Source organism: Haemaphysalis longicornis, unplaced genomic scaffold, assembly GCF_048455015.1.
Source record: "Haemaphysalis longicornis isolate Haplotype H1 unplaced genomic scaffold, Haemaphysalis longicornis Haplotype H1 scaffold_9, whole genome shotgun sequence".
NCBI classification, from domain to species: domain Eukaryota; kingdom Metazoa; phylum Arthropoda; class Arachnida; order Ixodida; family Ixodidae; genus Haemaphysalis; species Haemaphysalis longicornis.
This window is the reverse complement of record NW_027526460.1, coordinates 66,571,637-66,584,196: the sequence shown is the minus strand read 5'-3', so window position 1 is coordinate 66,584,196 and position 12,560 is coordinate 66,571,637. Positions and strand designations below refer to the sequence as shown.

The window sequence follows — 12,560 nt, the reverse complement described above, 5'->3', positions numbered from 1 at the left end:
AGATTAGAGAGGAGAAAGGGGGTGATGAAAGAAATAGGTTAGCTAGAAAAAGAAAAGCGTGGAGCCTCTACGTAAAGCTAAGTGAAGCAGCAGCAATGGCGCGGGATGGGATAACTCCGACATGTTTTCTAGCGCAAAAAAGGCGGGAACTTAAAGAATGCGGTCGAATGTTTTCTAGCGTTTGTCTTGTATGTATTATTCTCTAAGCTCTGTATTCTTCTTGCGCTGGAATACATGTCCCTGTACATATTATTCCTCCTTATACCTAATGGCCGAATCATGCAGACAGACAGGGAGACCAACAATTTCGTGTTTAGGTATAGCCGAAGGAAGACTACCGTCTGTGAAAAGGCAGTATTCACCTGGCAAGGTCTACATTATTCGAAATGCTTTTAGGGGCGAAGAAACCGGGTCAGGTGTTAATTGAGACTTCCTGTGGGAGTACTTGAAAATGTTCTGTCATGAAAACGTTTCACGCTAATAAAATATTCCTCCCATCGCCTCCTGCTCTATCCGAGCCAGAGACTCGGTGGTTAGAGAAGAGGTAGCCATTGCTTTAGCCATGGTTGCCTCCACAAAAATCAAGACAATCATCTGCGACTCTAAATCAGCAATTCTAAATTTCTCACGAGGACACATATCAAGGGAGGCGTCCGCAATCCTCATTTCTGGTCTCCACCTCGAAAACCGGACAGGCAAGATCAACTTAATTTGGACCCCCGCCCACTCCGGCCTTGCAGGGAACGAGTCTGCGCACGAAGCCGCTCGAGGCTTTACCGACCGAGCGGACGGCCCTTCGGATGCGGAACTCGTCCCAATGTCAGGCAGGGTCAGGCTGTTATGGTACAGTGATATCATCGGTCATTACCGTTTAGGCCGGGCCCGCTTCGCACCCGCGCACCCATCCCTCAGTAAACGGCATTCGGTGGTCTGGCGACTGCTACAGACCCACTCCTACCCAAATCCCCTAGTGTATAGCTATTGCTACCCAGGGCGCTATTCCCCCCAGTGTCGTAGATGTCAGGAACGAGCGGACCTGGCGCACATGCTATGGCAGTGTCCGCAGGCGATCACAAATGGCCGCACAATCACTAACAGTGAGCAGTGGGAGACCGTGCTGCTCAGCTCCAGCCCGGAAGATCAACTCTGGGCCGTCCAACTGGCTGAGGACGCTGCCAGAGCCCAAGGGCTCACGGCCGACGACTAAGCTACACAGCTGGCAAATTGAATAAAGTTTACTCTCTCTCTCTCTCTCCCATTACCTTTTATTTAGGAAAGGTTAATAAAACCCTTGTAGTATATATGGTGTTATACACATCGCTTTTTTGGCGTTCGGAAAACTATCTATCAGGTGGGAGCGGATTTTGGCCTCTAAAAAAGCAGTCCCCGGAAGCCTTACTGAGATTCCTATGGATATGCTCCGAATATGGAAGTATACAAGAAACTCCCGGTCACCTAGCATGCGTCATAATTGGGTACTTCTAGCCAGAAAGGTGTCGAAGGAAGAGAGTACACAATTTTAGCTTAATCCTACGAACTGCAACCGTATAGAATTTCGATAATGCTGAGGGGGGGGGGGGGATTTTATTTTTAGTCAAGCTTTCGCAAACTACGGTCCAGAGCAATCGAATTCTGAAGTACTTCACGAGCGGGTACGACTTTCTAAGAAGAAATAGCTTACACATGAATATTAATATAAAGGGTTCTGTTTAAGGTATTTTGTTTTATGTGTGGGCTGCTGTTTAAAAACGCACTCATATTTCTGCTGTGGTCGGTAAACTTTATGAAAGGACCCCCAAATCTGGGATTCTTTGAAAAAAGTTAAAAAGGGAAACAGGCAGACAAAAAGACCAGACGGAGCCACGACTACTTAACAATGCCGTGAGTGGCTGAATTGTGCTTTGGTGCTTGGTGCTACACATGTGGAATTTTTTAGGAGTAATTATCTACCTTCGTGTTTTAAACCCTCCCAAACAGCCCCTTTCGTATTTCATTTGTTTGCTTTACCTCAACCTGTAATGGAATTATAAATGCATTTTTTTATTTACGAAACCCAATCAGACGTAAATTTGTCACAAAAAGGGCACCATGATGTTCGTGTATGTACTTGTAGAGTTTCAAATCTGTCTATTATTTGCTTCCCAATTAGTAATTACGAAATATATTAATCGGTTCAGCTGTGCCTGTAGTTTGGGAAAGTTTTGCCTATCACTATTGTTTATTAACGCTATTTCTTAAGGCATCGATTGGGCAGAGGGAACGATAAAACTATTTTTCGATCCGATACCTACTTTTTGAACGGTAGAGTTGTTTTAAAAGGCACAGAAAACGTCTTTCGAGAAAGAGGCAACGTCCAAAGAGCAACGCGAAGAATTGATGCCTATACCTTGGGGATAGTCAATATATTTTTTGCGTATAAAAAGTCGAGGGCACCTAGGCAATTCTTTTCAGGAGTTGAGAACGTGGAGGCCTTAACAACCTACTAAACCCTCCAAGTGCTCCTTGGAATTTTTGTCGCTGCGAGTAGCGGTCTCGAGTTGCGGTGAAGGTATGTTTTTCGAGTTTTGCTAATGTAAATGAGAACGTAACTATTTAGAGTTTCTAGCTTAGGGCAAATGCCCAGTCGGGAGCCGGTGATTCCAGTGCGGTCTGCTTTGCGGTCTGTGGTTTGCTTTCGTGTTTATTCGCGCTCGCATTGAATGTTCCCCAGCCACGTGGGTGTGGGAGCCGTTTTGCTGCCAAAGATGCCGGCCTCACCAATGCCGGCTGTTACACTGAATGATTTATTCAGTGTTTAGCATTAAAGAATGACAAAGAAATACAGTTGTAACATGTTCTTGGACAACGCAAGGGGTTATGAATGCCACAGCACAGGATACTGATTTAATAACACGTTGTCAAAAACTTGGGGAAAACGATAGGCTTTATAAGCCGATTACCGGTTGTGTAGCTATGTTGAAATATCGTTTAGCCCATTTACACATGATAAAAACTTGGCTATTCACCTGCACAAGAACTCCCTGTGAACCATAAAGGACGAGTTAAATAGTATATTTCACTCCCGCAAAAGAATTTTCAAACTATTTGTGATCCGTTTTTTACTGCACTTAAGCTGTTTAAATCTGGGTAACCTCTTCGTCATTCTAATGAAGTACTCTTTTGAAATTTAAATTTTTTCGCTTTTTGACGCCAAGAACAAAGGTCATTCCGGTAGATTATTTTTTCTTTGTGGTTGTATCTACTAGGAGTGTTCTCCACGTTGTTTCCTTGCAAGAAAACGAAGACTAAAATGCCTACACAGAACTAAAGTACAATGCCTCTGTGCGCCTTTGATTCAGATTGTGCTAACCGCGTTGTTTGGTGTAAACTAGGTGAATTGCACATTTTGTTTACAGGTGTTGAACAAATCAAGTCACAAGTTTGACAAACCTTTTCTCTATTTTAGGCTGAGGCTGTGTCATGTGCTGGCCTGTTCATTGTATAAACGATATTGTGTGGTTTTACGGTCCCCGCAGCTGGCGTTTCTGACAAGTCTCTTCCGGAGGAGGCGGCGTGACTTGTCGTCTGCTATGGGAGACAAACCACGCACCGTGACCCTGCGGCACGATGAAGCGGATGCCCACATCGAGCAGCTGTTCGAAGTTCTCGAGGCCAATGACCCAACCGACTGCTTCAAACGTGCGATCTGCCAACTGGAGGCGGCAAAACACAAGCGGGACTTAAGCGAGCTCGAAAAATTCTTCGTTGGACTGTTTGGGTGAGCAAAGAGATCAACGGTAGAGCAAGAGATTTTCGGTTTTAAAGCGAAGGCCTTTTATGAATCTGCAAACGGGAAACGTTACGTAATTAGTGATTAATTAGCTATTGATAGTAATGAATACTGAGGTGGGTTTAGGTAAAATAATATAAAATAAGATGAATTTAGACGAACTAAGACGAATGCATTATTAAATTGTAATTCGTAGCATGGATAATTATTGCAAGATTGTGTTAGTTTAAAATGTTCAAGAAAAAGTAAAGTGAATTAAGGTAGGGAAGGAGGTTGATTGAGGTAGATTGAAGAGAATGAGGGTAAGTTAACAAACTAACGTGGATTAAGATCAAATAAGGTTGGAATAAGGCGGATAAGGATGCATAAAATCTGTGATAAGATTGATTATTATAATTTAGGGTCTATTAGAGTTGGTTAGGGTCCTAAAATAGCGTGGCTGCTGACTCAATGAACAGACGGGCATAATAAAGGTACCCCTCAAATAGTAAACAAGTTTTCTCTTTCGAACAGGAAAATTTTTAATTGGGAAACTCTGTGAAGATTACTGTACGTATCCCTAGGAACGTAGAACCCGTAGTAGCAAAAAATTAATCTTTCTAATACGTCATATTTCGCACTACCGAGCATCCAAAAGAATACAAATGTCTTTTTTATCTAAGCTATTGCGAAACTTCTTCAACACTTAACGGGCACAATGACGCTTCTTTGTATCTGAGGTTGGAGTAGTGTTTCTTAGCGGATCAGGGAAACACGGAAATTTGGAGTGACCTCACTGGCTGGCTTTTTCTCCTATCTACCAACCTACACGAGCAGCCACCTCTCATGTGTTCATAATATAAGGAGAGGTTAAGCCCAGATTCCGGAAAAGATGACAACTGAGTACCATATCAAATTTCATGTACTTTTAATCCGTACCATATTTTGCTGAGTACCCCTACAGCCAGGACCATGTAACGCCTTGCAGTTCCACAAAAATGCAGATATCGCAGAAGTTCCAACTGTAATCGCTTTAATAGCGTAAATAGAGATAACTGGCCGCACGAAATTTTGAGAAACTTAAAAATAAGAAAAATATGCTATTACTGAAAGTAGCAAACCGTATTTCAACACTAATGTAGATTTCGCGAATGTCCCCCTTCGAATCGAACCCAAAATTATTGCGGAGCCGGAGATGTCTAATAACGGCAGCAGACACATGTGGCAAGGCTTATAGGGTTTATGCCTACAGAAATATTTGAGTGGTTAGGTACGTAGCTAGAATATTCTTCAAGAGCCATAACCATTACGCTAACATCTTCACCACTCTTTTAACAGGTTTGCCGGAAAATAAGCCGCAACTCTGGATCACGAATTGGAGCGATTTCTTTTAGAGTTTTGGCAATCTTGTGCGAACCTTAGATTGTTTACACGGTACTTCAAGAACCTTTTACAGATTTGATGAATCGATGTTGAAGATAGGTATATTAGGAATGGTGGCAAATTTTTTTTTCTGGTGACACCTCAGAAATTCTCCTAACCACTACTCTATGCGCCCCTGTACAGCGTAGGTGTCACAGCTTTTAAATAGAGGTGCTTACTTAGGTTGGGAAAACATAGGCCTTGAAGTCAATATGTAAGTAATGTTTGTTTAAAACCCCTAAATTCACTACCGGGAGTTTAACGCAGCCTTTCCGGTACCCAGTCCATAGGGTGCCCAGCTCGGCCTAATATAACGGGCTTCGGGGTATTTTCTAAAGTACTCATCCCGGTTTTGCGAACCCGAAAAATCGCCCTGCACATATAGGCCGGGAAGAGTTGTGGACACACGGGCAGTGCTGGTTGGTAACTGCCGGAGTTCGAGCAGCGCAAGGCGGGAATGATAAATTTTCCTGCACACTTACACAGTCCAGTCACATCACGAAGAAAGCAGGCCGAAGCGCCCGAGCACGATATATAACACCAACGTTCGTGCGCAAAGCATTGTGTAATGATTAGTGTATATGGCGCAAGCGCTCAGTTTACGGAGAGAAACCACCAGTATTTACGGTTTTTAACTGCTGCAGTAATATTTTCATATTTGCCTAACATTATTTCATTGCGTTACCAAGGAGCGTTCTTGATAGCTCTAGCCTAATTTCCTGTAAAACGCGTTTAAATCACACTATCACCTAAAACTTCTCGGCTTGCATAACTGTACGCACCTCTTTATTTTGTAAGTAGTGCTGCAGCTCTGCTGTAAGCATGCAGAGGTATCTAGAACTAATGATTTAAAATACCTATTGACCACATTAATTTTACTACTGAAGCACTGGACTTGAAATTTTGACCACTGGAGGTATTATGCAAGCGCCGAAATATTGACGCATGAGTGTTGCTTTCCACCTCCATAAGAAAAACGGCCGCCGCAACAGGGAATCGAACCCCCATCCTTCGGCTCAACAGCACAACGTCTTAGTCAATGAGCCGCCGCTGCGGGTACATTAAGTATCTTCGTACTTTCTTTTTACACTAAACTCTGAGTGCTTTCTTGGTTCTTTACAGCACTTTCAACGTCACTTATGAGTGTTGCGACAACTCGCAGGGACCGACCGCACCTTCCTGACCCGTCGCAGTCGAGGCTGTCCAGCTTCCCCTTCCAGTACGCAGCCTTCATCGGCCACGCCTCGCGCAGCACACGAACCTGCGGCGAGACCTACACACGCTGCACCCTGAGGCCCAACGAGCTTCTCGAGATGTACGCGTCCAGAGGACAGCCCCGACTTCGCGTGCAGGGCACAAGTGCGGCGCTCACGGTTCTCCCTGCCGGTGCCCACAATGGCGTACAGGCTGGTTCCAAGACGCTTCGTCACAGGGATGGTGTTACCAATGAATCAACTGGAGGTGGCACACCAACCATAGGAGCAACACATTTTACCGGGGCGCATACCAAAGGCTCGTCGTCGGGATACGACATGCTAAAAAGTATGCTGAAGGATGTGCTTTTGGGTCGGAAACCGGCCAAGCGGCCATCAACGTCACCAGACCAGAGTGACGCGTTCCTCACCATTCAGTTCTCTGGGCGACGATAGCGCGGCATCTTTTGTTCATTGCTTTGACAAGACATGGCGGCAATTGTGTAGAAGCTTGTTAGTTTGTACAAGGGGATTTCGTACGGCCAATTGTGACGTTCAGTGATGTGGCGGTGAGCGGCATTATCGAGGTGATATGGGTGCCTAACTTCGGTATTAAAAACGTTGTAGGCACCTTCAGCAGCTTCCAATACAGTCAAAATTTTATTTTGGCTGCCTATATCTACTTTCAGATGCCGTTTTATTGTAAACTACTTTATGCTAGACTCCTCAGTGTCCATTATAGAACAACAGCGAATGCCATTTTATTGTACCATTCATAGATTTCTCATGAACTGCGTCGCCTAAGTACCAGATCACTTTCAAAACAAGCTACGAAATAATTTTAGAGACACTTATTTTGATGCGAAGCACAAGATGCACTACGATGCACTACGTAGACGACCAGACATTAGCTACCCGCGTAAATTCAAACAGGTTTGTTCACCGAAATTTCTCATTCGCGATGTTTACCACGCCAGATCCGATGTAGTCATTACATGAGCATACCGAATGGCGCCTTTGAACATACAGGATTGGTACAGTCAGAGAGGAGTACGGCATTTTTGTCCGTGCATGCCTGTTGTCTCATATGAGGGAGCAAATGCTTTAGCGATGCGCGCGAAGCTGGAGTATCTGCTGTGGCTTCTATGAGACCTGACAAAGCAAGCTAGAGGAGTCAGGAGGTTTCTGCGCACATATAATGCCATTATATCTCAGCTGGGGGGTGGGTGTTGATAAAGATGAGCGAAGTCAACAATGGCTATGCGAAGCAACGCCGCCGGTATAACACTGCGTGACGCGTCAGCCGCTCTCCAATAGGAGAAGTAGGGACGAGCCCGAACGACTAAAGTGTGGGACACATCAGTGGAGAGGGGCGCATATCCGCACGCGTATTCACACTCTGGAAACCGGTCCGGCGGCGGCCAGGAGCCCGCATGAAGGCTACAGGACCGGTTTGGGAGAGGGAGAAAACGCGTGCGAGAACGCGTCGCTCTACTCACATGTGTCCCTCACTTAGATTTCATGCGGGCTCCTGGCCTCCGCCGGTCCGGTTTCCAGAGTGCGAATACGCGTGCGGATACGCGTCCCTCTCCGCTCATGTGTCCGCGTATTCGCACTCTGGAAACTGGACCGGCGGAGGCCAGGAGCATGCATGAAGGCTACAGGACCGGTTTGGGAGAGGGAAAAAACAGCCGCGGAAACGCGGTGCTCTCCGCACGTGTCTCCCCCGCTTAAGCCGTGTGCGCCAGCGCGCGTGACCAAACGGATCAGGGGAGAAACTAAACGTCCTATGTGCCTAAGCATGGACACGCAGTACCACCACCTTGCGACTACTGTAGCAACCCTCTAAATCATTTCGTGTAGTTCCGTGAAGTGGCGAGTATTCTCGCCGGCAGCACGCGGTAACACTAGCGAATGGGGAATGGCAGGAAGGAGGAACATGAAAGACAGCACACGCCGTGGAGGGTCTAGCACAGAGAGTTTTTTGGCGTATCTTATTTATGCAGTCTCCGGATACCTGAAGTTTATAACAAATCATAATAGTTCCGTCTTGTTGCTTTGTCACGCGAAGCGAACGAATCAATTTTGCCTGGTCACATCGATTCATTAAATATTTTAAAGTGTGTTCATGAATGCTGCTGCAGATGAGGCATTAAGGTGCTCTAATAGGCGTGAACTCAGCACAAATACACGTTACGGTACCTGAACTGGTTCAGATCCGAAACTAAATCGTATCTACCAACAGCGCCTCATTCTTTCCTGCCTCCTGGAGTATTTTTTTGCCATTTTCATGCTGTATACTGCCCATTTTGTATATTAGCCGGAAAAATAAAAATACCATCTTTTTACTCATTTTCACGCTCTCCTGCAGCAACCCATTGAAGAACGAAGATATCTACATGCTGCATCTAACGGTACTACTAGGGCAGCATAAGTGTTGTCCCAACTGCATTTGAGATATGCGGATATATTTCAATCTGCATTAAATAGGCAGACTTTTCAATGTTGCATGTACTTGAATCGTGCACTTTTCAACTATGTGAAAAGAATGTGTAGCTATGGTAGCATCATGCAGTTAATTCCAGTGCACGCGGGCAGAAAGTGAACTCATTTTTTGGATGGGATGGCTCTGGAGGTAGGGAATTAGCTGACTGAGACAAAATAAGCATTGCAGCAGCTCTAATAAAACTAAATCTAACCCCTTCTGCCTTAAGGAATATGTTTTGACTACAGCGAAGAAGCGCAAAGATTAACCATTTCCATCCAGCTCCACAAAAGAAGGATGGTTAAAACACGAAACTTCGACCGTGTCTGAATAGCGGAATCGGATATACGCCTCGAGCTTCGCGATTAAGGCGCCGCCTGCCGCTGCTTCTCCGTGGCATTTTCGGGAAGAGCGCTGCCTGGCTGATAGGGGCTCATGCACGCCGTGTTTTCGTTCTCTTTCTCTTCTCTTTGCGTTTCCATGCACTAAAAAACTTGTTGTGGTCATGTCTTTAAGCACACAGTGCGCTTGGGGTGCTTGAAAAAAATGGCTGCATCTTGGTAGAGTGCTCAAACGCCAAGAGCTATCCGGGGAAGCGGTTCTGCGCGTTTTTGGTCGATCTTCCGCGCGTGGGCGACCTCAGCAGCGTATTACCATCACCTCCGAATACGTAAGGCGCAAGTGAATTTTACTGTAACCTCATTTAGACCTGATACTGGCTTAGAGGGAGGTTGGTTTTGTTTAAGAGTGCGGGCAAGAAGTTCGGCTTTGTTTTGAAAATATACGTCGTAGAAGAATATGGTTTTTGGATGTAATTACCCAATACGTGGCAATAACTTCTGCCTTGTATGAAATATAAGCCACGCGAAAATGTTAGGTGTATTCCAAGGCTCCGCGTTGTTAAAAATGTGCCCTCTCATGCCTTATAGCATTAACCAAGGAAAGTTAATTAAACCACGGAAGAATAAATGATTTGCAAGTCCGTAAGGAACAAAATAGCTCGAACTGGAATAAAAATCCCAGTGCATCTTCGGAAATGATAAAGGGGCTAAACATAAGCCATGTAGGACAAACCAGACCAACTAGATGCCAAATTCACTGCTATTTCCCAAACATGAGGGGAGGTGGAAGGGGAAGGTGGACGCTTAACTATTGTGTACAAACGGGGAGCGAAATCAAGGAATGAACGCTTTAGTAATCACACACACAATCTGTGCGTTCACTTTCCTTTTGTTTATCAATTTCAACGAACAGCTGATCACTCAGCGGCCGCATTTTTTGAGGTATACAGCTTAGGCAGTTCACAAACGAGAATAGGTGCAGTTGGAAGAGTGTGGTGTCTGACAAGACCGTCTGATTTCGGTTTGTGCTATATTCTGCAGGCTACCTTAGCATACGACGATGTTTCAAAGAAGCGTTTCGTCGTGGACGGGCATTACTCTGCAAGCTCGTGGAGCTCGTGGAGCTCGTTGAGCTCTGCAAACCCGCACTGCTCGTGGAGGAGATATGTAGCAGATGAATGTTTGCAAGCGCTCAAGTCGCGAAAAGACGACCCAGCATTAAATCTTTTATCATGTTCTGTTTCCCCGAGTATGATTATTTACTATCCATCGTAGTTCTTTCGTAGAATGTTTGTAAAATTTAGGCCGCATTGCCTTATCCGCGGTACGGATGAATATCTGAGGCAAGCGTAAATGGTGTGCTGTCAGGCATGAGTGCCCCTCTAGATTAGGTAAGCACACAAAACCGATTGCAAGTAGTGTATAACCGTGGCATGACCACTTGAGGAAACGCTGCGTACAAAGATACGGTTAGTAAATTTCAGGACATTGGAATTACAATCAGCTCCATTCATGGGCCGGTTTCGCGAAGCCGGCCTGTGACCAACACCTGGTGCTTATACAGAGCGAATGTACCACACTAATATCGCGTCAGAAATATTTACTCTCGTAAATACACCATATTTGAGAATAGAGTGACTGCTCCACATAAATACGTATTTACAACGCATACAAACGGTAAATCTGAGTCCGGAGCGCGCCGCAAAAGCAGCGGTGACAGTGGGCAGCGGGCAGGAGACTCCCGCGGCTGCTTTCAAAAGGGGCCGCTAGGCGGATTTCAGGGGCGCCCCTGCAGGCAGCGCTCGAGGCGTATACGTCGGCTTCATAACGCGGGAGACCCGGGTTAGATTCCGACCGCTGGAAGTTTTTTTTTTTTTTTCTTGGAGCGCTTTGAGTACCACGATAATCGCTATGATTTTGTCAAACCCACTGTGGCTCTCCTGTAGTGCTTTTGTGCGCGCCCTCTAGCGCCATCAGTAAAGCATGGAAAGCTTCGCTGTAAAAAAGGCTCGTGCACTCCAGCTTTCCTTATTACGTACTGTCAATATTTGACATAATACCGCAGAGCAGAAGCACAATTGCCCGCTAAACTTCCTGCGGATTTCCTTTTTTGTTTTTTTACTACAATTGCCAGTCGTCACACTCAGATGAACTCATGTTTAGCATTATGAAGCATTTACTCACCCATTGAGCAGAAAAATTGCCATTAGGCGTCCGTAAAAGCGAAAAGAACGGCGCACGAAATTACCGACACCGCTAAGACTATAAAAAATTGTTATTCGAGTTCAAAAATTCGCGCAAGACATGAATTGGAGAGCTGTTACAGGTGATCATCTCCGGACACATATTTATTGTTTTTTTTAACCCAAGCATCTTTTGTGGACTTGTGCGGGAACAAGGAAATCTCGATACGATGCGCTCAGAAAGGTTGGTCTCGGGTGGGATAAGCCGGATGACTACAACCGCTGGGTGCAGGACGATAAATACTGCAGGGCGCTGATGGACTTTCTGCACGCCACTGGACTGCATTCATACCTGTAGACTTGAAAATCTATGGGTTCTACGACCATATGTGGTCCTGGCAGCCCCTCTCTCTCTACTTTCTTCTCTTTCGCTTGCCTTCCGACTTTCTTTTCTCCTCCCATCTCCAAACCGCCTCTCATGTCCTGCGCGGCAAAAACTCGAAGTAAAAAAAAAAGGTGCGGTGCTAGTAATCGTCATCATATGCATCGAATATGTCGTCGTATTCTTCCCGGGGAGTGGTGGATGCAAGGTCCTTCTCAGCATTGTAGACTCACACCTGCCGTTTGTCATGGACTCGACGCAGCGGTGGCGGGATCTGCAAGTCGTCTCAGGAGGGACTGGCACACTCCTAGACGTGTCTCAGTTTATCCATAATGGCTTCTACATTGGCTTCTACATAATGACTTCTGGCTACATAATGGCTACGTAATGGCTTCGACCTCTCCCAAGCAGGGTGTCTTTTCACCTTCAGCATTGTCGCTGGTGTGGTTTTTACATGCGCGGAAGAAGTTTTGCGAAAGCTGCTGCGCCAGTCGGGGGCTCGGTGGCCCACGCGCCCCTGAGCCCTCGGTGTTTTCTCGCTCCTCGTGTTTTTTCCAGTCTTGTTTTTCCTAAAGCCACTGCGCGCGCCGGGAACGCTCGCCACTCGCCGCGAGGAAAGCGCTTACGAGCACTCCGGATTTTTTTTTTTTTTTTTTGCAGCGGCGAACGGCGAAAAGAGACTTATGAATATTTGCAGCAGAATCGCCATCGAACCCAGGCCCTCCGGATTGCGAGGACAACGCGCATGTACTATTATGAGCAATATGAAAGGGAACACGGGAACGCATAGAAAACACCCTCAGACC

The 12,560-nt window shown here is 45.8% G+C and overlaps 1 protein-coding gene across 1 annotated transcript; it reads left to right on the top strand.

Moving 5' to 3' along the window:
• Window positions 1-3,324: 3,324 nt before the first annotated feature.
• On the top strand, window positions 3,325-8,744 carry LOC144151466 (uncharacterized). The gene is made up of 2 exons (XM_077682520.1): window positions 3,325-3,757; window positions 6,333-8,744. Exons 1-2 carry the CDS (start codon window positions 3,570-3,572, stop codon window positions 6,817-6,819), a joined length of 675 nt encoding a protein of 224 aa, XP_077538646.1. The 5' UTR covers window positions 3,325-3,569; the 3' UTR covers window positions 6,820-8,744.
• Window positions 8,745-12,560: the final 3,816 nt, after the last annotated feature.